This window comes from Xenopus laevis, chromosome 3S (genome assembly GCF_017654675.1).
Source record: "Xenopus laevis strain J_2021 chromosome 3S, Xenopus_laevis_v10.1, whole genome shotgun sequence".
NCBI lineage: Eukaryota > Metazoa > Chordata > Amphibia > Anura > Pipidae > Xenopus > Xenopus laevis.
The window spans coordinates 37,212,994-37,237,482 of NC_054376.1; the positions used below are offsets into that span (position 1 = coordinate 37,212,994).

Here is a 24,489-nt window from a genome sequence, read left to right on the forward strand (position 1 = left end):
CCATTTGGTCTACCTGGCCACTTTTCAAGTCATCCTTCTTTTTAATGATTATATAATTAGCTTAGAACTATCAAAATGACAGTGCGTCTATCACTAGCTTTTTAATTGATTTCTGCAATGACTTAAAAGTCTGGTATAGCCACATGCCAAACTTCTAGCCATGAAAAATGGCAGTTGATGTCAACGAGGCTTCGTGATTGTTGAATTGAAGAACCTCAGGGAGGTGATGGAACAATTTGCAATTTTCCATAAATCTTTTAAAATAGACCCCATAGCCAAAATTAAAGTAAATGGAAAATGTGCTTAGAAGTTCTCCTAAACTATAGGATTGCTCCCAGTCACATCCATCTTTTCTTTGGCCATACTGTACATCCTAAATTGCAGATTATTTCTGCCTTTTATTTTGATCGTTCCAGCTCACAGAGAATGATTAACTTATTGGTACAAATGGTTCTTGATAAAACACTTTTTTTATTGTTTTAATGACTGACTATAAAGAATGACACAATATAATTAACATCTTACAAAACATACCCCAGCATAAAGGCAATAGATATGTATTTTAAAACTATTCAAAATGTATTTTTCAAGTTTTCTATTTCTTAGTTTGTCAGTCTACAGTGCTATTATTAATTATATAGCTTCATTATCTCTGCAGAATAAAGCAGATAAGATGGATCATTTATGACTGCAAGTGTAGTGGGCTAAGAGCAATTTTGAGAACAATATCCATTACCACATTACAGCATTTTCTTCCACGATTCCAACATAATCGTGGTTGCAAGGGGGAGATGTGTCTGACTCAGTTACAGGCAATGCATCAAAACTGAGTCAGTTACAGTCTGGTTGGTGCCAATTGATGAGTCTGGCATGATATTGATGTGTGTACCCTATTCTTTCAGTGCAAATAATACATTTTTTAAATTATTAAAATGTTTAAAAAATGAAGCAAGAAGTGGTGAGACCCTTAATATCAGAAGCTCTATACTGCTATTTTTTATTTAATGTAGGCTTTTTTATTAGATGCAATTCTAACTATATGATGGCTGAGGGACTCGGTAGGAAATTCAAAAGAGACTTAAATGTGTAAAGTAGTGATGGTTGAATTTATTCGACAGTCGTGAATTTGCGGTGAATAAATTTGCAAAACCACCGTGGAAATTCGCCGGTGTCCAAAAAAAATGGACGCCGGCGTCTGTTTTTTTTGGACACCGGCTCAATATCGCCAAAAACAGACGCCGGGGCCCAAAAAACCGGACGCCGGCATAAAAAACGAGACGAGACGTTTTGATACATTAGCACATAGAAGGTTACTAATGAAATTAAGAAATTAGTCTGAAGCACAATATTTGTGCATGGATAAAGATTACAAAAAGTGGTAAATGGAACATTTTCTAATTGGACAAGTGTGGTTACTGGAGCACTGCAGGGATCTGTACATTAAAGGGCATTATATACAGTTAGTGATGGATCATTTATCACTCCAAAAAGAATAAAGAACCAGAGGCCACCCCTTTAGACTAGAGGAAAAGGACTTTGATTTGAAGCAGTGTAGGTGGTTCTTCACAGTGAGGGCAGTGAGGTTGTGGAATTCCCTAAACATAATAAACATAATATCCAAGGCTATTGTTATAGCTATCGCACTATATTGTTTATATATGTGTGTATAGATAGTTCTGTATGTGTATCTATTGTCTTTTTTCAACCCAAATTTACAATGTAATTATGTAACTATGTTTGCGAGTGGGGTCTGTGATTCCAACATTTTGGTCCTAATTAGGTCCTAACTCTCCCCCATCCTCTCCCTCAACTCACCCCTCCACCTGCTTGGCAATCTTCCTTCTTGCAATGCAACTCTTGCACCTCCAATGCCTGCTACTTCCCGATCTGAAACTAAGCGCAGGGCCGGAGTTAGAAGCAGCAGAGGTATGTGCTTGAGTAGCACCCCGCCATGGCCCTAGGTATGTGCTCTTCTGCCTACCTTTAGTTCCAGTCCTACTTGCCTCATATCCTTTACTTATCAACTTGTTATTCCTTCTGCATTAGTGCCTTCTGCTAAAATTCAAAAAGATGCATTTTAAGTATAAACTACTGCAGAAAGTCAATGCAAGTTTTGAATGAAGCGTCTCCTGTAAGAGAGAGACCCTCATTACTCTTGGAAGAGCTCTAAATCATAAGCAGTTCTCAAAAAGAAAAGGAATGCAACACCATTCAAAGGCCATTTTGACTCACTTTTTCTCTATGTATTTGTCAAATGTAAAAAATTTTAAGATGAATATATCTTGATTTCCTTGCTGCTTCTCCTCCTTGAATTCTATAAAGGTGAGTCTCCGCTTGCATTTTAGGATCATCTTATGTGTTTTCCTGATTGATGCTGAGCTCTGAAGGAGAACTGGAGCAATCAGAACACTGTCTCTACTGGCAGTAGCTTCATATTCACTTGAATGGGAAATGAACAGCCTGTGGCAGATTCTAGTCCATGTCAGTACACTGCCTAAATAAAAAAATAGCTTCATGTCTTGCATCGTTCAAGCCTGATTTTCCTGCTCTTGCTTTAATCTTTTATCATTATTTTATGTTTTTTGATCAAGCAAACAGTGTGTTAATGGAAAATTCCATGAGATTTTACATGTAGCCAGTCCAGAGAGTTAATTAGTCCCCACAGGGCTCCCATCCCTGGTCCAGTATACTCACATGACCACATTGCATCAAGTTATTCTAATTAGTCGCTCAAGCCAGTTCTGCAATGGATAAGCCATGCACAGGATAACTCCTATTGCTAATACTAGCTCCCTTCATTTAATTAGTTTCAGAGTCCTTTGGGAAAGATGGCTGTTGACTGGGGAGTCAGATGAATGAGGGTTGTGGGTGCAAATGGGCAAATAGACATATTGGGTTTGCAGGTATGAGCTTATGTCCACTAAGTCAGAACTCCACTCCACTCCACTTTGGGGTGTTTTCTGAACAAAGATTTTTAGTGAAGCAGTATTCAGTGAAATTCAATCAAAAGTGAAAAACTGGCAGTGCAAAAATGTGGGTACCCTTGTAATTTTGCTAATTTGAATGCATGTAACTTCTCAATACTGATTACTGGTAACACCAAATTGGTTGGATTAGCTCCTTAAGCCTTGAACTTCATAGGAAGGTGTGTCCAATCATGAAAAAATGTATTCAAGGTGGCCAATTGCAAGTTGTGCTTCTGTTTGACTCTCCTCTGAAGAGTGACAGTATGGGACCCTCTAAAGATCTGAAAACAAAGATTGTTCAGTATCATGGTTTAGGGGAAGGCTACAAAAAGCAATCTCAGAGCTTTAAATTGTCAGTTTCAACTGTAAGGAATGGAATCAGGAAATGGAAGGCCACAGGCACAGTTGCTGTAAAACCCAGGTCTGGCAGGCCAAGAAAAATACAGGAGCGGCATATGCAGAGGATTGTGAGAATGGTTACAGACAACCCAAAGATCACCTCCAAAGACCTGCAAGAATATCTTGCTGCAGATGGTGTATCTGTACATCTTTCTATAATTCAGTGCAATTTGCGCAAAGAACATGTGAATGGCAGGGTGATGAGAAAGAAGCCCTTTCTGCACTCACGCCACAAATATTCATTTATTGTATGTAAAAGCTTATTTAGACAAGCCACAGTCATTTTGGGACAAAGTGCTTTGGACTGATGAGACAAAAACTTAGTTATTTGCATGGCGGAAGAATTTCCAAGAAAAACACCTGCTACCTACTGTCAAATTTGGTGGAGGTTCCATCATGCTGTGGGGCTGTGTGGCTAGTTCAGGGACTGGGGCCCTTGTTAAAGTCGAGGGTCGGTTGAATTCAACCCAATATCAATACATTATTCAGGATAATGTTCAAACATCAGTCACAAAGTTGAAGTTACGCAGAGGTTGGATATTCCAACAAGACAATGACCCTAAACGCACTTCGAAATCTACAAAGGCATTTATGGAGAGGGAGAAGTACAATATTCTGGCCGTCACAGTCTCCCGACTTGAATATCATGGAAAATCTATGGGATGATTTGAAGCAGGCTGTCCATGCTCGGCAGCCATCAAATTTAACTGAACTGGAGAGATTTTGTATAGACGAATGGTCAAAAATACCACCATCCAGAATCCAGACACTCATCAAAGGCTTTAGGAGGCATCTAGAGGCTGTTACATTTGCAAAAGGAGGTTCAAGTATTGATGTAATATCTCTGTTGGGGTGCCCAGATTTATGCACCTGTCTAATTAGGTTATGATGCATATTGCATATTTTCTGTTAATGCAATAAACTTGATGTCACTGCTGAAATACTACTGTTTCCATAAGACATGTTATATATTAAAAGGAAGTTGCTACTTTGAAAGCTCAGCCAATGATAAACAAAACTCCAAAGAATTAATAGGGGTTCCCAAACTTTTTCATATGACTGTAAATGTATATATCCATCTATATATGAATGTATTCATAGAATAGCTGCATTGTTTGCTCAAAAACATCTGACAATAAGTCCATTAAACACTCAAATAGACATAGACAGATGGTACTGCTCAAGGCCATTTTCCTGAAAATACCACAGTGGTTAACAAGGTTTGTGTACACAAAAAAATAATACATTTTTTGTACTGTCATATCTACTTAGCCCTGGCTAGCAGGATTTGATCATAAACTACTTTCTAGTCATAGTGATGTAAACTATAATAAGCCTAACGCAACCTTGCCAAGCCAAATGGGCTGGTTCATAATGGGCTGATCAAATGATTTGACCCCTGGGCCAATAATGGGATCATAATGAAGACTCATCAGAAGAGGAAAGCATCCACTGATAGGATTTTCTAAACTGTTTGATATATATCTGGTTGAATTAAGGGTAAATATCAGTTAGGCATGCTCTAAACACACATCAGTAGCTGCCAACTTGGTATAGAGCGGGTCAGTAATTTCTTAATACGACTGGTATACATTTTAAGGTTTGTTTACAAATGTAAAAGGCAGGTAAATCATTGTGTTGTTTTTTTTCTTTATGTGATCTACTGTATTTGTATCTTTATTCTTTCTTGTGATGCAGTTGTAAGGCGCTAGAACAGCAGCACACTGAGTCATTTCCAAATTCTGACTTTGATATATCTCTTTTAGGTTTTTTGCAACAGCCAGAAATAAATGCAATTAGATAAATCAGAGTTTCTTCGACTGGGTAAAGGTGGGGATCGATAGCAAAACAGGAAAGGAAATCAGACATCTTTAATCAGGGACATCCTTAAACCCACTTAAAACAAGAGGGACTGTTAAAACTGGAAAGAGACAAATTAGCAGAGATTAGTATCCTCATGGCATAATAAATGTATAGTTTGGACAAACACAGTGGGATTTATGAGGACATAACCTCTTAAAAGCAGATATTTTCTTAAATAGCCTTTATCATTCCACTTTAGGTAGATATGGGTGCAATGCAGGGTGTGGTGGTTGCTTCATCCGCACAATAAAGTGGAAATCAAAGATCAAATTCAAAGTTGATTTTTATCATGTTCTAGAAATGCTGTGGAGTATTTCTTGACTTCTTTTTGTTTCTAGACATTTAAGGTGGTAAAGCAACTTGAACATTTCCAGCAACTTATGAAAATCCAAAAGCAAACATTGTGATGTCTCTATTGAATGCTTCTTGCTGGTTGGAGGACCCACCTGATTTAGTAGAATAAATGCAGGAAAGAACACTTGAGAAAATGTGATGACTAGAAGAAATGCGATCTGTGATCTGAATATGAGTGTTGTCATTGACTTACTTAGATAATTCTTGATTGAACTTAACATAATGTTTTTATAAGCTATCTGGATTCTCTGTATGAAAGTTAAACTTGTGGGAGCCATGTGCAGTAACATGCCCGGCCCCCTGGTAGTAGTTCTAGCACTGTTGTAAAGGGAAACATCCCTTCTGGTGTAAAACTGATTCAACAAATTTATCATCTATTTTAGTCCAATTGAGATGATTTAAATTAGGGACATGTCTAAAAAAAGGTAGTTGGTGCAGCACTTCTAGTTGAATTTCGCAAAACTGGCGAAAAATTCATGAAACGTGGATTTTGACGCCGGGCATTTTGCGAATTTATTAGCCAGTGGTGAAACACGGAAATTCGCCCCGAATTCGCGCCTGGTGAATAAATTCGCCCATCATTTGTTATATTCAATTCCAATGGGTGGGTAGACTAATGTGTTATTATGACGGTACAGTGCAGGGGTGTAACTATAGAAGAAGCAGATACTGTGGATGCAGGGGGATCCAGGAAGTATAGTTGCCCCATGAGGCCCTAATTCATATACAGTTTCAATATATATTTGTAAAACAAGTCAACCTCTAAACATTTTGGATGCCTAAAAAAATAATTTACTGTAAGGCCCAGTATTATCTAGTTATGGCACTGGTGTAGTGGCTAGAAACCAAATATAAAATATTATGCTCTCTCTCCACAGCACTGTGCACAGAGGAATGTGTTCATGGCCGTTGTGTGTCCCCTGATACCTGTCATTGTGAGCCTGGCTGGGGTGGTGCCGACTGCTCTAGTGGTAAGTACAATCTTGATATATCCATTTCATATTCAATTTCTACAAATATTCCTCTACAATTTAAACTTCTTATACCGGATCAGAATTAGAGCTGGAACAAACCAGAAGGCCCTACTACTCAGTACAAGAAAGATTGTTTCTACTGATGATTCATTGTTTTTGCCTAAATGTGCCGAATGGAAATGGCATCAGTGCTTTCTGGTGATTTATGTTGTCAATAGGTACAAAACACAGTGTCACATGGAACATATGTATTTAGCTTGTTACAAGAAGCATAGGTGTTTTTATATATATATATATACTGTATATACAGGGAGTCAGAGGTGGACCAGCCCTAGGCAACCCAGCCAGCTCTCCCCCCCCTCCACTGTAACTTGCTCGTGGTCACGCTCGTGCGTGGTCACGAACAAACGTGCGCGGTGTTGCTAGTACGAAGTTCTGGTACAGGAGCGTGGTCCGGTCTAGGGGTAGGCAGAAGGGTAGCTGCCCAGTTCATTTACTTTAAGGAGAAACAAATCCGGCTCTATAAATTGGCTTAAATCTTCAAAGTAAAACAGTTTTGCGGGTATTAATTGCAGCTGTTTGATTAATCACAGACTGAACCTTGCTCACCGTAAAAACCGGTTGGTCCGGGTGCTAAATGCCCCGGACCCCACTCTTACGTAGAAACACTGGGTTTTCAAAGTCTTTTGTTCATGTAACCAACGATGAAAAAACAAAGCTGAAAATCTTACCCTGCAAAGGTAGTGACCCGGGTGCAGCCAGCCCCCAGTCCGTCACTAGGGGGACACCAACAGCAAAGTAGTATATTTGGAGGCAGCGCACTCCTGGGCATCAGACAATAATCGCTCTTCTCCAGATAGTTAAAAAGTTGAATTCTTTATTTAAACATAATATCAATCAGACAAACTTAGTATCTGAGGTCTGACGCGTTTCGTGATACAACACTTCCTCAGAGACCTCCTTTACATACAAAATTCTACTTACAAATTCTACTTATGAACAAACCTACAGACCTTATCTCATAGGTAACCGTAAAACGTGCTTGTTGATAACTATGTCATGTTGATATATATTTATATATATATTGTGTATATGGCCATAGGCGGATGGTGATTTTTTCGTTTGAGGAGGCTAAAAAAAAGTTAAGTATCTATATGTAATGGCAGTCAACAACACAATTGTTTTGTAGATTTGTGTCATGGAAAAATGTCCATAACTTTAAAAGTACAAAATAAATGTTTAAAAGAAAAATGCACTTTGTAGCAGTGCAGGTCAATATAAAATATATTTTTAACTATAAAATATACTTTGTCATCTTCATTCAGTCCCATAGCTTAGCCTCCCCTAGCCTTAATTAAAATACACCTATGATTATGGCGAGTATCATAAAATATAGATGTTATTCATTTATTGGCCAAATTATTGGTTGGGCTTTAGTAGACTGAAACCAAACAGGCAGTTGAGACCCGAACATGCCTGAGAAAAACCAAACTGTTTCGGTCAAAACCAAACACGAGCATTATTGCTAAAATATATATTTCTATGTAACCCATCTGTACTCTTTGGTCTCCAGCGATCACTTTTTACAGTGCATTGTGATATTCTGTATAATCACTTAGAAAACAATGTGTAATATTTAGCAGAGTTGCTGGGGGGAAAGAAATGATTTATTGCACTTACATTTGTAGAAAGTTATAGTCACTTTGTGTTGAGTAGGGAACAGATGAATGATTAAGTCTCCTTTCTTTTGCTTTCGCTCACAAAGCAGCTGATATATTTCTGAAATTTTAGTTTTCTTTCATGGAGCATTCAGACCACAGTGTTAGAGAAACAATGGGTCAATGGGTCTTAAACTCACTGTTTACATAACATATATACCTATAGGATTTTTTAACCCTTTCTGTTTGCTTCAGAAAGACAACTATAGTTTATATAAATAAACTGCTGTCTAGCCATGGGGGCAGCCATTCAAAGCTGAAAAAGCTCAGGTTACACATACTGTAGCAGATAACAGATAAGCTCTGTAGAATACAATGGGAACTTTTCTGTTATCTACTATGTAACCTGTGCCTTTTCTCATTTTTTCAAACTGAATGGCTACACACACGGCTACACGGCTACCGTTTACATAAACTACGGTACTGTTTCTGAAGCAAACACTGCAGTTTTACAAGTGCAAGGCAACAGTACCTCATATTTTAAATACTTTAAAACAATTTCATTTGTTGGCGTTACTGTTCCTTTAATTTACCAATAAATGTTTTTGAAAAAGTCTGTGCTGGAAAAAGTTGCAACAAAATTGTGTGACAATTCGAATCGTGCAATTTTTACGAACTGGACTTTATTGAATTGTTGCCTTGAAAACTCAAGCGTGAAACTATCAAGACTCGTGAAGGCACAAAACATGTTCCAATTGTAAAATTGACCATCTGCTATTGACTTCTACATGATTTTGATGGGTTTTAGCTGGAGTATTTTCGGATTTGGATTTTTAGCAGCTTCAGAGCATAATGAATCTTGAAAAACTTGGATTTTTCCCCTTTAAAACTTGACCAGATTTTTCATAAATAGGTCTCTAAGACTGATGGCACACAGGGCTGTTTTGATTGTCATGGTTCTCTCTCAGAGGCAACTGTGGCAATAGTTTTCTATAAAAATGCTATAATAATTGCTATATAAATAATGGTCAATTATTAGACTCTGAATCAGATGTGACAATCTCTAATGTGAATGTGGCCTTAAACATACTCCAATTTTATGTAAACTCACTGACTGCTCTTAAATATAATGGGCCAATTTGATGAGAAAAGCTCATCTTCTTATTCAATTCCAGATTGTCCCATATAGCCAGATTTAATGTGAAAAATGCATCTCATTGTTTCTGACATGAAAACTCCATTAAAGTCTAAGGGCTCTTACTGACGAGCGGTTGAAGCTGCGCTCCCCTGCATTCTGCAGGAATAGACGCATTAAGCTTTTTTCAATGGGGCTGTACTCACAGAGACGCGTGTTGGCGCCGAATGCAGCATGTTGCGTCTCAAACTGCGTTCAGCGCCTACACGCGCCTGTGTGAGTACAGCCCCACTGAAAAAAGCTTAATGCGTCTATTTCTGCGCTCCCCTGCGGCTGAACGCAGAAAAACGGAACACAGGGGAGCGCAGCTACAACCGCTCGTCAGTAAGAGCCCTTAGGGAGAGATTGAATTGAATCTCGCCCATAAGATTTCACATGATAAACCACTATAACTAGGGCAAAACATTGCCATTGCCTGTAATGATTTGAATCTGGGCTTATATTTGAATATATTTTAAATTCTTGAGGATACACATGGCTTGCCATAGGCTTTGGGCTATTGAGGGTTGTATTGTAGAGACATTAGGATACAGAACCCTAGGTTTTTAGGGATCTGTAAGTTTTTAGCATTGGCTTTGTAAAGTAGTTGAACTGACATTAGTAAACACGGCAGTTAATGTCCAATTAACAATAAGTATATTGCATGTGCCTATGCCCATATCCAGTAATCGAACCAAAAAGTGAAGACAGGAAGGGACACTAATATCGAATTCTTCCGATTCCGTGAGTTAACAACGAACAACAGACAGCAGAAGAAAGGACTTTTCTCCTGTGCTGAACGAGAAGCTTTTTTATGTAATTAGGAATATTAAAAGCAATGACTGTGATTGAGATAGAAACATTATTCATTCCTTTATATTTCCTCACTCGGCATGCGGCCAAAATATTTCATTTATGAGTTTTCATCTGCAAAGGAAAAAAAAGAAAGAAAGGAGGGCGAGGAGCCAATTACTAAATGAAATACTCTCCTGTTTAACTCTAATAAATGACACCCTAAATGTTCTCATTTTGGAGTGTCCCCTGAGTGACAGCTCAACAAAATTATTTTGTCTTAACCCCGCTGCTTCTGATACATACATGAATAGAATTCAGCAACAGAAAGGACCCGTTTCTATAATCCAGGCTTGTACTGTGTAATGTATCATGCAACTGACCTTTATTTATACCCATACCTTTTTTATGCCAGCTCATTCCCTTAATTTTCTCATAGACAGGCAATTTAATACGAGGGTATTGATTAGTATGGGTATTAAACATTTTTTTCTGTACGTGTGGTTTGTCTAAGGCAGGGATCCCCAACCTTTTGAACCCATGAGCAACATTCAGAAGTAAAAGGAGTTGGGGAGCAACACAAGCATGAAAAATGTTCATGGGGTGCCAAATAAGTGCTGTGATTGGCCATTTGATACCCCCATGTGGATTGTCAACATGCATTGGAAACTGTGAGCAACAGCCAATGCCACTGGGCCACTGGGAGCAACAGCCAAGGGGTTGGTGAGCAACATGTTGCTCACGAGCTACTGGTTGGGGAATACTGGTCTAAGGGCTTTACTGGTGATGGGCAAAGAAGAAATTCAGCATGATCCCCAGCTATTTCTAAAAGCTCACACAAATTGCACTTCTCAGCTGGCAATAATTGAAGCAAGCATGCCAATGAAACAGAATTTTATTTCTTCAAAACCCTTGGCTAGTTTACATGCAGGAGGATGCTGTTAAAAGGCGCTTTTGCTGTACTGTAACACACTGTGGGTGGGCCTGAGAAGTGTGTGAGTAATATGACTTGCTGACAGTGTACCCTGCATTCCCTTATGCTGTGGGCAACTCTCTGCAACTCCCAGCAGTGTGTAGTGGCCCCCTTAAGCACCTTACCCACAGATGAATCCTGGGTGTCTCCTGGTGCACAGATCAATCAGGCTGAAAGTAACAGCAATCCAGGTTAATTGCTTCAAACAGATAACTTCTTTATTGGACAATGGCAGATAATATGACTCACAGCAGTCAGGCGGTATAGCTCTTCAAGGACAATCACAGCACACAATAGAAAACCTTCACACTTTCTGATATTGCCAGTAGACCCCTCTCAGGGGGTAGTGCAGCCTGTCTTTGTGATGTTCCCCAGCACTAGGAATCCCACAGGGTAACTTTCTCCTTGGCACTTGCTCCTGAGCTCACCCACTCGTGTCCCTGTCTTGCGGTTGACCACTGCAAGGGTGCTAACCCCAACTACTCTCCTTGTTGGAGCCAGAAGCTGTTTGATAAAATAATCTGCCACTCTCTTCCACTCCTAGAGTGACTATTACACAAACCTCTGCTGTTAAATAAACTTTCCATAGCCAGGGCATGTCTCCACTCAGACCCTCTCCTGTACCCACCCCCCCAGGAAGGTGGGATCCAGGAAGAGATAGCCCTGAGCACATGTGTTCTTCTTAAACACTACCACTTACTGGGCAAAACTTTGAACTACTATGGACCCAGGAAGAAACACATAGCTGCTTGGGTGAACCAGTGAACATAGATGTCCAAATACAGGGGAAACTACCTGAGTACAGAATACTTAAACCTCAGGGTCTCTACAGTACCATCTAGTCAAAATATATTAACTACCAGCATCAATGCCACAGTACATGGAAGCTCAACAGTGAAGTCCGTAGAAATATCAGACCATGGCCTACTGGGAAAAGGGAGAAGTGTAATTGTAACTGTGAAAGGGGATACGGCTTGGTACAATATGCATCAAAGCACGTGCATATGTGTGTTTTCTGAATCAGAATCGAGTCATCTCTGAGGATTGCCATCAAAATGAGGCCTGTGTAGGGTTGCCACCTGTTCGGTTTTGACGCGAACAGTTGGGTTTTTCTAAGGCCTGTTCGGGTCTCATGTTTCTGTTCGGTTTTCAGCCTTGTGAAAACCGAACAATAAGAAATTGTTTTTCTAAATTAGCATTGCTGTATTTCAGAGCTTTCTGGGTAACTGATTTCTGTATAAGAAATCCCCTGTAATTAAAGGATTGGGGTTACCCATCAGGCAAATATAGATAAGAGATAGGGTTGCCACCAGTGTGGGTTTGACCTGGACATCAAAACTTTCTGTCCAGTTTACAACATTTAGAAAACTGGATGGTAATCCAGCCAGTTGCGTCTAAGTGATGTGATAATTCTCGCCCTGGCGTCATTTCTCCACCTACTTCATTGTGCCTGCCTCTTATGTCATCACTACTCCACCCTCAATGCTATCTGCCCTGCCTCCTTTGGTTTGGTTTAGGCACCTTGTTTTGGTTTAGGTGGCAACCTTAGGCCTGTGTCTGATTGTGTAAGTCTGTACCATGTATTAACACAGCCCATATTTGGGACCCTGGGGCTATCACCACTTTCACTTTGCATAATGCAGTTGCGGTTGTCAATGACCCTTCAGGAGGAGGGATCTGTGCACAGGCATCAAACACAACTATGCTGAAGTGTAGGGAACATGTTTGGATGCAAGTACCTTCAGTGTTAGAAGTAGCCTCATGCCACAAGAACTTGATTTTTTTCTCATTCTATTGCTATTTCATAGGGGTTTCAGCTTCCATGTAGTCAGGCTAATTATACGTTTGTAGGTCAACTAATACATTTCCATGTCAGTAACCCTGCAACAGCACCAGGATTGTCTAGAAGACACTTAGGGGGTTATTTATCAAAGTCCGAATTTATATCAATATTTTCTGAAAAAAACGAAACCTGCACAGCTTTTTTGGACTTATTTATTAATACACTTTCATGAAAATTTTGTTTGCAAGTACAAATTGTGAAAACCAGATTTTCCCGATTTTTTCTGATTTTTCACCCGAAAACTCTGAAAACTTCATGGTATTGCCAAAAACCCAGTGCACATCAAAAAATCATTGGGACTTCTCCCATTGACTTATATGCAACCTCGACAGGTCTGAGATGACGGATTTTCTGATTCATGACTTTTCCATCCTTGGGGTTTAATAAATTCCGAAAAATTTGTGATTTTTTAAAAGTCAGATTTTATATAAAAACGTACACATTTTTCGTGATTTTTGCATTCGGAGTTTAGTAAATAACCCCTGTAGTTTCACCCTGTTTGGTCTATAGGCTGGGATCCTCTAGTTACTACTGTAAGTCCCAGCAGAGTAGCCAACTTCTCAGTTTGACAAACCATATCCTGTTGTATTGCCCTCCAGATTGTTAGCCCACCCCAAGAATGTGAAGTAAATTCACAAACACAGTGGTGCACCTGTCAGGGTTATTTATCTGCTAATTGATCCATTATTGCTGTGCTGAGGCCAAATAACTGTTGCATCTTATAACTCATAACTCAATAACTATTATTGCTCTGTTTCATTTCTTCTTATTAGTTCTTGCCCAACTACACATGGGAACAATATTACTACTCTGGGTTAGTTTAATTTAATTTACAGTGCTTCATACAATTTTTACATTTATCTCCTCAATCTGCTTTATACTGTCTTATACATGTTACTGCTTTTCCATTTAACTTTTATTTTTATAGCATTATCTTCATTACGCATGAATCCCACTTGATATCTCCTTATGAAACCCCATACCCACCACTGAAATAATCATATTATGCTTTAAATCCCAACACAGCAGTTTGTCTTTATCCAAGGAACAACTGACTTGTTAATGGTACTAGGCTTTTTTTTTGGCCCAGTAAATTGAAAGAATCGTTGGGATAACTTTTTATGGAAACTCTTGTAAAACTAGAGATATGCTATCATTCAAGTAGACTAATTTATACCAGTCTTAATCATTGATCTTGAAGTTAATATTGTATTGTCCTCATTTATTACCATATGTATCAATTTTTACCTTGGGCAGTTAGTCATCGGCTATTGGCATATATCACTGTTAAAATGTTAAAATAATGAAAGCAAATATGCAATTGGTTGCTATAATGTATAAAATAAAAAATATTTTTTGCATATGTAAATTAGGATTCAGATTCAGTTTGTTATTTGCCCAAATTCAGGATTAAAAATTCAGAAATATATTCCCAGTCGATTCTCAAAGTTAAAAAATCACTTTTTATTCATCATAAATATTAAAAAGTAGGCATACAGACCAATTGATGCTCCGCCTTACGCGTTTCGCACCCACAGGCACTTATTCATAGGCATTACTGTTGTTACATTTGGTCACAAAATTTATACCCCAAGAAATCCCTCCCCAAACGTTAAAACCAATCACGTGTTGCCATCTCACGTTTCTTTTCTTAAAGCAACATACATATCAAATTGGTCCTATTAACAATGTTTTTCTGCCTATACTCTGTTTCATCTCACAACAATTTTATTAGGATACCCACATTTAAACAAGTATTTAAATGGCAATTACTGCCCCATTACATTGTATTCTCACTCCTAATATTATTACCAGTATATATCACATTCTCTTATCTGCCCCATACAGTTCTATACATCCACCTCATTGTAGACATAGCCGGCCACATTATAATTTACGTAAAGCATGTTACATCAAACTCGTAGTTCAAACCTAGGGATGTAGCGAACGTCGGAAAAAAAGTTCGCGAACATATTCGCGAACTTGCGCAAAAATGCGAGCGGTTCGCGAACGGTTCGCGAACCCCATAGACTTCAATGGGAAGGCGAACTTTAACATCTAGAAAAGACATTTCTGGCCAGAAAAATGATTTTAAAGTTGTTTAAAGGGTGCAACGACCTGGACAGTGGCATGCCAGAGGGGGATCAAGGGCAAAAATGTATCTGAAAAATCTGCCTGTGTGTGCTTGGAAGAGATAGTGTAGGGGGAGAGCTGTTAGTGATTTCAGGGACAGATGATAGTAAGTTTGCTGGCTAGTAATCTGCTTGATACTGCTCTGTATTGGAGGGACAGAAGTCTGCAGGGATTTGAGGGACATTTTAGCTTAGGTAGCTTTGCTGGCTAGTAATCTACTGTTCTCTTTAAACAACTGCCATACGTTGACCTTGTAGGCATTGTTTGCCCAGTTTTTTTGGACGCAGCCACTGAAGCACAGTTGCCAGAAAAAATATGCCATATAAATGCTGAAAATAGTCATTTTTCGCCATACGTTGACCTTGTAGACATTGTTTGCCCAGTTTTTTTGGACGCAGCCACTGAAGCACAGTTGCCAGAAAAATTATGCCATATAAATGCTGAAAATATAAATTTTTTTGGTTGCAGCCACTGAAGCACAGAGGCCAGAAAAATTATGCCATATAAATGCAGAAAATATGCATTTTTTTGGTCGCAGCCACTGAAGCACAGTTGACAGAAAAATTATGCCATATAAATGCTGAAAATATAAACTTTTTTGGTTGCAGCCACTGAAGCACAGAGGCCAGAAAAATTATGCCATATAAATGCAGAAAACATGCATTTTTTTGGTCGCAGCCACTGAAGCACAGTTGACAGAAAAATTATGCCATATAAATGCTGAAAATATAAATTTTTTTGGTTGCAGCCACTGAAGCACAGAGGCCAGAAAAATTATGCCATATAAATGCAGAAAATATGCATTTTTTTGGTCGCAGCCACTGAAGCACAGTTGCCAGAAAAAATATGCCATATAAATGCTGAAAATAGTCATTTTTTGCCATATACGTTGAGTCAACGTATGGCAAAAAATGACTATTTTCAGCATTTATATGGCATATTTTTTCTGGCCTCTGTGCTTCAGTGGCTGCGGCCAAAAAAACTGGGCAAACAATGCCTACAAGGCCAACGTATACACTACTACAGCGGTGGATACGGATTACGTAAAATATATGAATGCTGCTTGAAAAAAGTGACTCCGGTGTTTTTTCTGGAGACGGTAATATTATGGATATTTAGACAGAATGGGAACAAGGTCACACAGCTCGATGGCGGGTTGAAGAAAACAGTGTGCAAATAATGCCTACAAGGCCAACGTATACACTACTACAGCGGTGGATACGGATTACGTAAAATATATGAATGCTGCTTGAAAAAAGTGACTCCGGTGTTTTTTCTGGAGACGGTAATATTATGGATATTTAGACAGAATGGGAACAAGGTCACACAGCTCGATGGCGGGTTGAAGAAAACAGTGTGCAAATAATGCCTACAAGGCCAACGTATACACTACTACAGCGGTGGATACGGATTACGTAAAATATATTATGGCTGCTTGAAAAAAGTGACTCCGGTGTTTTTTCTGGAGACGGTAATATTATGGATATTTAGACAGAATGTGAACAAGGTCACACAGCTCGATGGCGGGTTGAAGAAAACAGTGTGCAAATAATGCCTACAGGGCAAATAATGCCTAAAAGGTCAACTTATACACTACTACAGCGGTAGTAAAATAAAAAAAAGTAAAATAAAAAAAAATGAATATTAAAAAAAAAAATTAAAGTTGGTGCTGCTGAACTACTAGGAGCAGCAGATTAGCACACCAGTCCCACTCCCCAACACTGCTAGACTAATAGCACTGGGCTCTTATAGTAGTAGTAGTAGTAGTAGTAGTAAAACAACAAAAAAATAAATAAAAGCAGTCCTTACAAGGACTACTGTTATTGCAGCAGTCAGCAGATGAGATCAGAAGCAGGACAGCTGCCCACTGCAGCTACATACAGAGCACTGCAGTAGAAGGTAGATTACTAGCCAGCAAAGCTACCTAAGCTTAAATGTCCCTCAAACCCCTGCAGACTTCTGTCCCTCCAATAACAGAGCAGTATCAAAACGATTACTAGCCAGCAAACTTTCAACTGTCCCTGAAATCACTAACAGGCAGCAGCTCTCTCCCTACACTATCTCTTCAGCACACACAGGCAGAGTGAAAAAACGCTGCAGGGCTTCGGTTTTTATAGGGAAGGGGAGTGGTCCAGGGGAGAGCTTCCTGATTGGCTGCCATGTACCTGCTGGTCTGGGGTGAGAGGGCAAAAAAAAGCGCCAACAATGGCGAACCCAAAATGGCGAACGTCGCGCGACGTTCGCGAACTTCCGGCGAGCGCGAACACCCGATGTTCGCGCGAACAAGTTCGCCGGCGAACAGTTCGCGACATCTCTATTCAAACCAAGTGGTAACCGAGTGTGCAAGTAAGAAATCCAAAAAAGTTCCCTTTTTGCTAGCAGCCCTGCCAGATTACCCCCTCTACTACCCAATCTTACTTTTTCTATTCCCTGTACAGAAAAATATACTAAATCACATATTGTTTCTGACATTTCAGACAAGTTTGCTGAAATTTGCTCCCTCCTACTCCAACCTATATATGGGATGGTGGGAGGAGACCCACATCTCTGCAGATATGAGAAAATCTTTGAGATTATATACGCGCTATATAGACGATTTACTATGTGTGTGGAAAGGGGGTGAAACGAGTTTCATAACCTTTGTGCACAAGTTAAACCAGAACGAATTAAATCTAAAGTTTACAAGTGAATATAGGCCAAAAACAATTGAATTTCTGGATGTGAAACTAATGGTGGTGGATAAAGAAATACAAACCACTATCTTTAGGAAGCCATGTAGTGGAAACACACTTCTGCATGCCACCTCCTGCCACCCGAAAAATTTGGTGGGTGGAATACCTGTGGGCCAGTTCCTCCGGCTTCGGAGGAGCTGCTCCACAGACATGACATTTCAGGAACAAGCAGAGGATATGAAGGAGAGATTTCTAGATCGAGGGTATGGGTGAAAAGTTGTGGACAGGGCCTATCAGAGAGCAAGACAAACAGAAAGGATGAGTTTATTAAGTGTGAATCCAATGGGCGGAAAAAAGCAAAAAGCAAAACAGGGGCTATCAGAAAAGGTCCCATTTGTAACTAGGTATAGTAAACAGTTCTATATGGTACTAGATATAGTTAAGAAATACATCCCGATTCTATATGCAGATGATGATTTTCATAAAATATTAAAAGGAGGAGTTAATAGCATACCGAGGCGGTCTCATACATTGAGGGACCACTTATCACCAAGTATGTACAGGGAAACGAATAGGGGAGACCAAAGAAATAAGAGCTTTCTGAAGGTAGAAGGGAGCCACAAGTGTGGTAGTCGTAGATGTATAACTTGTCAACATATGAAAATTTCAAAAGAATTTACGTCTACGGTGACAAATACTAGCTTTAAAATAAGAGATTATATCAATTGCAACACATCCACAGTGGTTTACTTGATAACTTGTCTGAAATGTCAGAAACAATATGTGGGTTGCACAAGCAGACCGCTAAAGGAGCGAATACGAGAACATCTGAGTCAAATAAAAATCCAAAAACAGTTGAAAAGAGTAATATAACGAGACATTTCTCAAGATGTAATGGAAGTGATTTAGTATATTTTTCTGTACAGGGAATAGAAAAAGTAAGATTGGGTAGTAGAGGGGGTAATCTGGCAGGGCTGCTAGCAAAAAGGGAACTTTTTTGGATTTCTTACTTGCACACTCGGTTACCACTTGGTTTGAACTACGAGTTTGATGTAACATGCTTTACGTGAATTATAATGTGGCCGTCTATGTCTACAATGAGGTGGATGTATAGAACTGTATGGGGCAGATAAGAGAATGTGATATATACTGGTAATAATATTAGGAGTGAGAATACAATGTAATGGGGCAGTAATTGCCATTTAAATACTTGTTTAAATGTGGGTATCCTAATAAAATGGTTGTGAGATGAAACAGAGTATAGGCAGAAAAACATTGTTAATATAATACATTTGATATGTATGTTGCTTTAAGAGAAGAAATGTGAGGTGGCAACACGTGATTGGTTTTAACGTTTGGGGAGGGATTTCTTGGGGTATAAATTTTGTGACCAAATATAACAACAGTAATGCCTATGAATAAGTGCTTGTGGGTGCGAAACGCGTAAGGCGGAGCATCAATTGGTCTGTATGCCTACTTTTTAATATTTATGATGAATAAAAAGTGATTTTTTAACTTTGAGAATTGACTGGGAATATATTTCTGAATTTTTGATTTGAGTGCCCTTTGGAGTTGGGGGGCTATATTCCAGCATTTGTGGCCCTTTTTGACAGGCCTGTATAGACTGCAGCAGTTGAGTAGTAAGTTTTTCAAATTCAGGATTAGGCCAAATCCCCAAAAAGTGACAGGCCACTCCTGTGTTATCTATCCCTCTGTCATACTGAATAATATAATTTGTCATCCTGTGAGCAAAAAGGTTCTGCCCAAGATATTGGCTTGTTTATTTTCCCTTAATTAGCTACATTAATCAGAATATGTTCCGCCTCACGTGAAAAGGAGGATCCTGAATTCTCTTTGTGCTTCTAATTTTAATGCAACTTGAAATGAACATCACTCCATGCAGCATTGTTATTTCTTAGTTCTTTACACATTCCTATCATAATGAGGGCATATCATTCTAAAAGTGCTTCCATACGCTTATACTGTATTTATTGAGCAAAGGACACTGTAATATTTCACTGCATTTTTATGATTTCGAAGTCCTGTAAATAATTTAATGTAAAGTCCATCTTTATACTGTATTTCCTCATCCCCTTAATAATATTAATCTTGGGTACATTGTGTAGGGATGAGTTTTACATTGCAAAAAAAATGTTTCTCTTTATATTAATTGCGGGTTTGTTTATCTGCATTTTCTGCTTTAACCATATCCATATGAGAATCTACACTAAGATGGAATGACTTCAGTTTAGTCTAATATATAGGTTTTCTGGTTGATATAAGTTCTTGCCTAATACCTTAGGCCAATGTAAATACAGAGAAACTATGTCCGCCACCTCCTGTTAGATTTAACGATAATCACCTGTAAACAGCGGAAAAGATAAATTTAAGCCCAAAGATTCCCTACAGCATTTACATTTCTCTCTGTTCGATTTTCAGAATCTGTCTACCTGACATTAACCTTAAAATAGTGGCTGTTCAACCGGGTTATATTATCTATTATCTGTACAGTTTACATTGTTCAATTCTGCATTTTATGAGCAATCGAGAGCACTGTGAATAACATCCACTACAACTCATCAGAACAAAAAAATGGTCTGCTATCAGCATGATTGTATAGATGTATCAGACTTTATTGATGTGTCTGGTTCACCCAGCACACTATTAATATCTGTAGGAAATGTGGTAGGCTGCTTGTTGCTGATGCATCAATTAGGCTGCTCTTTCTGCATTGGTTAGGCTAGATAAAGTGAAATTGACATATTCCTGTGTAATATAGGAATTGTGTCAGTATCCTAAAAATTTGACTGCTTTTTAATTAGAGGGATCCTGTCATCGGAAAACATGTTTTCAAAACACACCAGTTAATAGTGCTACTCCAGCAGAATTCTGCGCTAAAATCCATTTCTCAAAAGAGCAAACAGATTTTTTTATATTCAATTTTGAAATCTAACATGGGGCATTTTGTCAATTTCCCAGCTGCCCCTGGTCACGTGACTTGTGCCTGCCCTTTAGGAGAGAAATGCTTTCTGGCAGGCTGCTGTTTTTCCTTCTCAATGTAACTGAATGTGTCTCAGTGAGACATGGGTTTTTACTATTGAGTGTTGTTCTTAGATCTACCAGGGAGCTGTTATCTTGTGTTAGGGAGCTCTTATCTGGTTACCTTCCCATTGTTCTTTTGTTTGGCTGCTGGGGGGAAAAGGGAGGGGGTGATATCACTCCAACTTGCAGTACAGCAGTAAAGAGTGATTGAAGTTTATCAGAGCACAAGTCACATGACTTGGAGCAGCTGGGAAATTGACAATATGTCTAGCCCCATGTCAGATTTCAAAATTGAATATAAAGAAATCTGTTTGCTCTTTTGAGAAATGGATTTCAGTGCAGAATTCTACTGGAGCAGCTCTATTAACTGATTCATTTAAAAAAAAAAAATTTCCCCATGACAGTATCCCTTTAAATTCTGCTTCCTAACACCCCCTCCCCCATCATGTTAGGTCCTAAGTCTACAGTTGTGGGTTCAAATGTCACTTTGGGTTGGGGAGGGGTTACAGTAAGGCACCAGCAGGCTTGAAATACTTTTCATGTAAAAGAGTAGGTCACCACAAGTACCTTTTATGCATTGAAAATACAGTTTTGCACCCCATCGTGTGCCAGCGCTTCCACTTATCACTTCAGACCTTTAGAATAGTTTATTTGTGTCTCTTCTCCAGGGCCAGAACTAGGGGTAGGCAGAAGAGGCACATGCTTAGGGTGTAAAGGTAAAGGAGTGCCAAGTATGTACCCCTTCTCCTTGGCTGCCCTTAGTTCCTGAAGAGGTTGGCCGCAAGACCAAGTGCACTCTAGCTCGTGCCAGCATATTCCCTCTGGTGGAGGCAGGCCTGGATTCGTGAAAAGGCCACAAAGGCCCGAGCCTAGGGCGGCAGAATTTTAGGGGGGCGGCATGCTGGCCAACCACATCTGCATTGGTTCGGAAGCACTGGGGATTCATAGGAGATACAATCATTTTTAAAATTTAAGATGCTGAAGCTTTGCGCATGTACACAAAGGAAGGGGAGGGGATGGGGGCGAATTAATGGCAGCGGGCCTAGGGGCGCCTGCTATGTAAATCCGGCCCTGGGTGGAGGGCAGCTTACTGACGGGTGCACTAATGACTTGACCTGGCCCTGTTCTTTTCTATCTCTTTTTTTTTTACATGCTTTTACCCATTTAATAAAAACTGTGTTTTTCCTGTGACATAATGGATTTGTATAAAAAATATTGGGAGAAAATGTCAGCTTCAGTGTTGTACAAATAGGCTGCAATGGTCAATATCAAAATGCAGAGAGCCAAAATATTTTCATAGAAGCAGAGTTTTATTTTATAAACAGACAAAATTGGAAAAATTCACCAAAAAATTGTTTCCTCTGTGATTTACTGGAGGTACATAGACATACACTACAGGGCAGATTTATCAAGGGTCGAAGTGAATTCGAGGGAATTTTCGAAGTAAAAAAATTCGAAATTCGAAGTAATTTTTTGGATACTTTGACCATCGAATATGATACTACGACTTCGAATTTACTTTGAATTCGATTCGAAGTAAAATAGTTAGAATATTCGATAATCGAAGTACTGTCTCTTAACAAAACTTCGACTTCAATAGTTCGCCAAATTAAACCAGCCGAAGTGCTATGTTAGCCTATGGGGACCTTCTAGACCATTTTTCTAAGTCTTTACACATCGAAGTAAAAACGTTCGATCATACGCTAAAATCGTTCGAATCGAATGATTCGAACTATTTTAGCGTACGATCGAACGATTTTTAATATTCGAAGTAGAAGTATTTCAATTCGAGGGTCGAAATTCGAAGTATTTATCACTTCGAAATTCGTCCCTTGATAAATCGGCTCCTACATGATGGATTTGAATCTGATGCAAACAGCAAACAAATGGTATAAAATCCCATATTCACGCATGTGGTTTCTGATTCTGCAGTTTAGTCTTGTGAAAATGAAAAAAAATATCACATGAAACTAAATTCTAATGTGAAATGTTTTGTATCACATAAAACCAGACAAAAAAAAAACTCTGGAATCCCCTGAATCCAACTTCTTCCAGGCAGTAACTTACCACTAAATGGGTGTTTGGGACATGAATTTAAATTTCTGACCATTAAAATTTAAAACAAATTTAATTCCTTCAGATTATTGACATGAGAGTATAACATAATGAAAACCATACTAAAACCTGTAATGAACAGGTGCTAAGGGGAATATTTATGAAAGGTGAAGAAAAATAGCTCAACGCTGTTCACCAGAGGGAAATTGTACTTGTATGAAAATGGAGCAAACTAAATATGCCCCTAAAATGTCATAGAAGCAATAGAGAGCAGTGACCTGAATGAATTGTCAGGCTAATAACTCATGTCAATAACATCTACAAAAGCCCATTCACTCCCATTCCAATTATCCATTCAGTTCCTATTACCTTTAGAAATAAAAATAAAAACTTTAATTTACCTTGGGCTCTGGGCTTTACTGTAAATATGATCCATTTTCCCTGGTTTTCTTTTCCTTCCTGGATGAGTTATTATGCTCGTATCTACCATAATATATTTTCATGATAAATTTACCAGATCTATGAAGTCTCATGTATATGCACAAAAATGTTAGCTCAGTAACAAGTAGGGGCCCATTCACTATGCTCGAGTGAAGGAATAGAGGAAAAAAACTTTTTCGAATGTTTTTTTTGGCTACTTCGACCATCGAATTGGCTACTTCGACCTTCGACTACGACCTTCGACTTCGAATCGAACGATTCGAACTAAAAATCGTTCGAATATTCGACCATTCGATAATCGAAGTACTGTCTCCTTAAAAAAAACTTTGACCCCCTAGTTCGCCACCTAAAACCTACCGAGGCCAATGTTAGTCTATGGGGAAGGTCCCCATAGGCTTTCCAAGGTTTTTCTGATCGAAGGATAATCCTTTGATCGATGGATTAAAATCCTTCGAATCATTCGATTCGAAGGATTTAATCGTTCGATCAGACGATTATTCCTTGGATCGTTTGATCGAACGAATTACGCAAAATCCTTCGACTTCGATATTCGAAGGATTTTAATTTGGCAGTCGAATATCGAGGGTTGGAGTTCTGCTTTCACTCTCTCTCTGTGGTGATCTTATTTCCTTTTTTTTTTGGTCATGTGGCAGATTTGGTAATGCTAGGCATCTGTGTCTAAGTTCCAGTAGGGATTTAACGTGCTTTACAAATGTATATAGAGGCGCCAGTAAGACATGGGACCTTTCAGGCCATTGGCACATGGGGAGAGTTGTCACCCCTGTTAAATAATTGCCTTATTCCTTTAAATAAGTAAAGTAAATATCTAAGTATTTTTTCGATCTCCAAATGTTGGTTGCCATTAACATAAGAAACAATCAGCGCTACGCAATATGTTGGCGCTATATAAATACATGTTAATAATAATAATTGGGCTGCCCTTGATCTGCTTATGCCAATCTATTTATAATGGTGTATGTTATCGATATCTTAGTAACATATACCTTTATTAAAAAATAAAAAAACATGACTTGGGAAAATGTATGTCTGTACTTTGTGCATACTCGTTGTTCTGGATGGATACAGTGTTTGTTATTCTTTTTATTTGGAGCAAAAGGCACCCTAAAATGCAAAGCCACACTTATGAAAA

At 38.9% G+C, this 24,489-nt stretch overlaps 1 protein-coding gene across 3 annotated transcripts in view; it reads left to right on the top strand.

Annotated features, from left to right (window-relative positions):
- Positions 1-24,489, top strand: part of megf11.S (multiple EGF-like-domains 11 S homeolog) — a 219,190-nt gene that overhangs the window by 72,671 nt on the left and 122,030 nt on the right. For all 3 annotated transcript variants that reach the window (XM_041588193.1, XM_041588194.1, XM_018255246.2), the window contains exon 5: positions 6,461-6,553. In XM_041588193.1, coding sequence (XP_041444127.1) covers positions 6,461-6,553 — 93 coding nt within the window. The remainder of the gene's footprint in view (positions 1-6,460; positions 6,554-24,489) is intronic.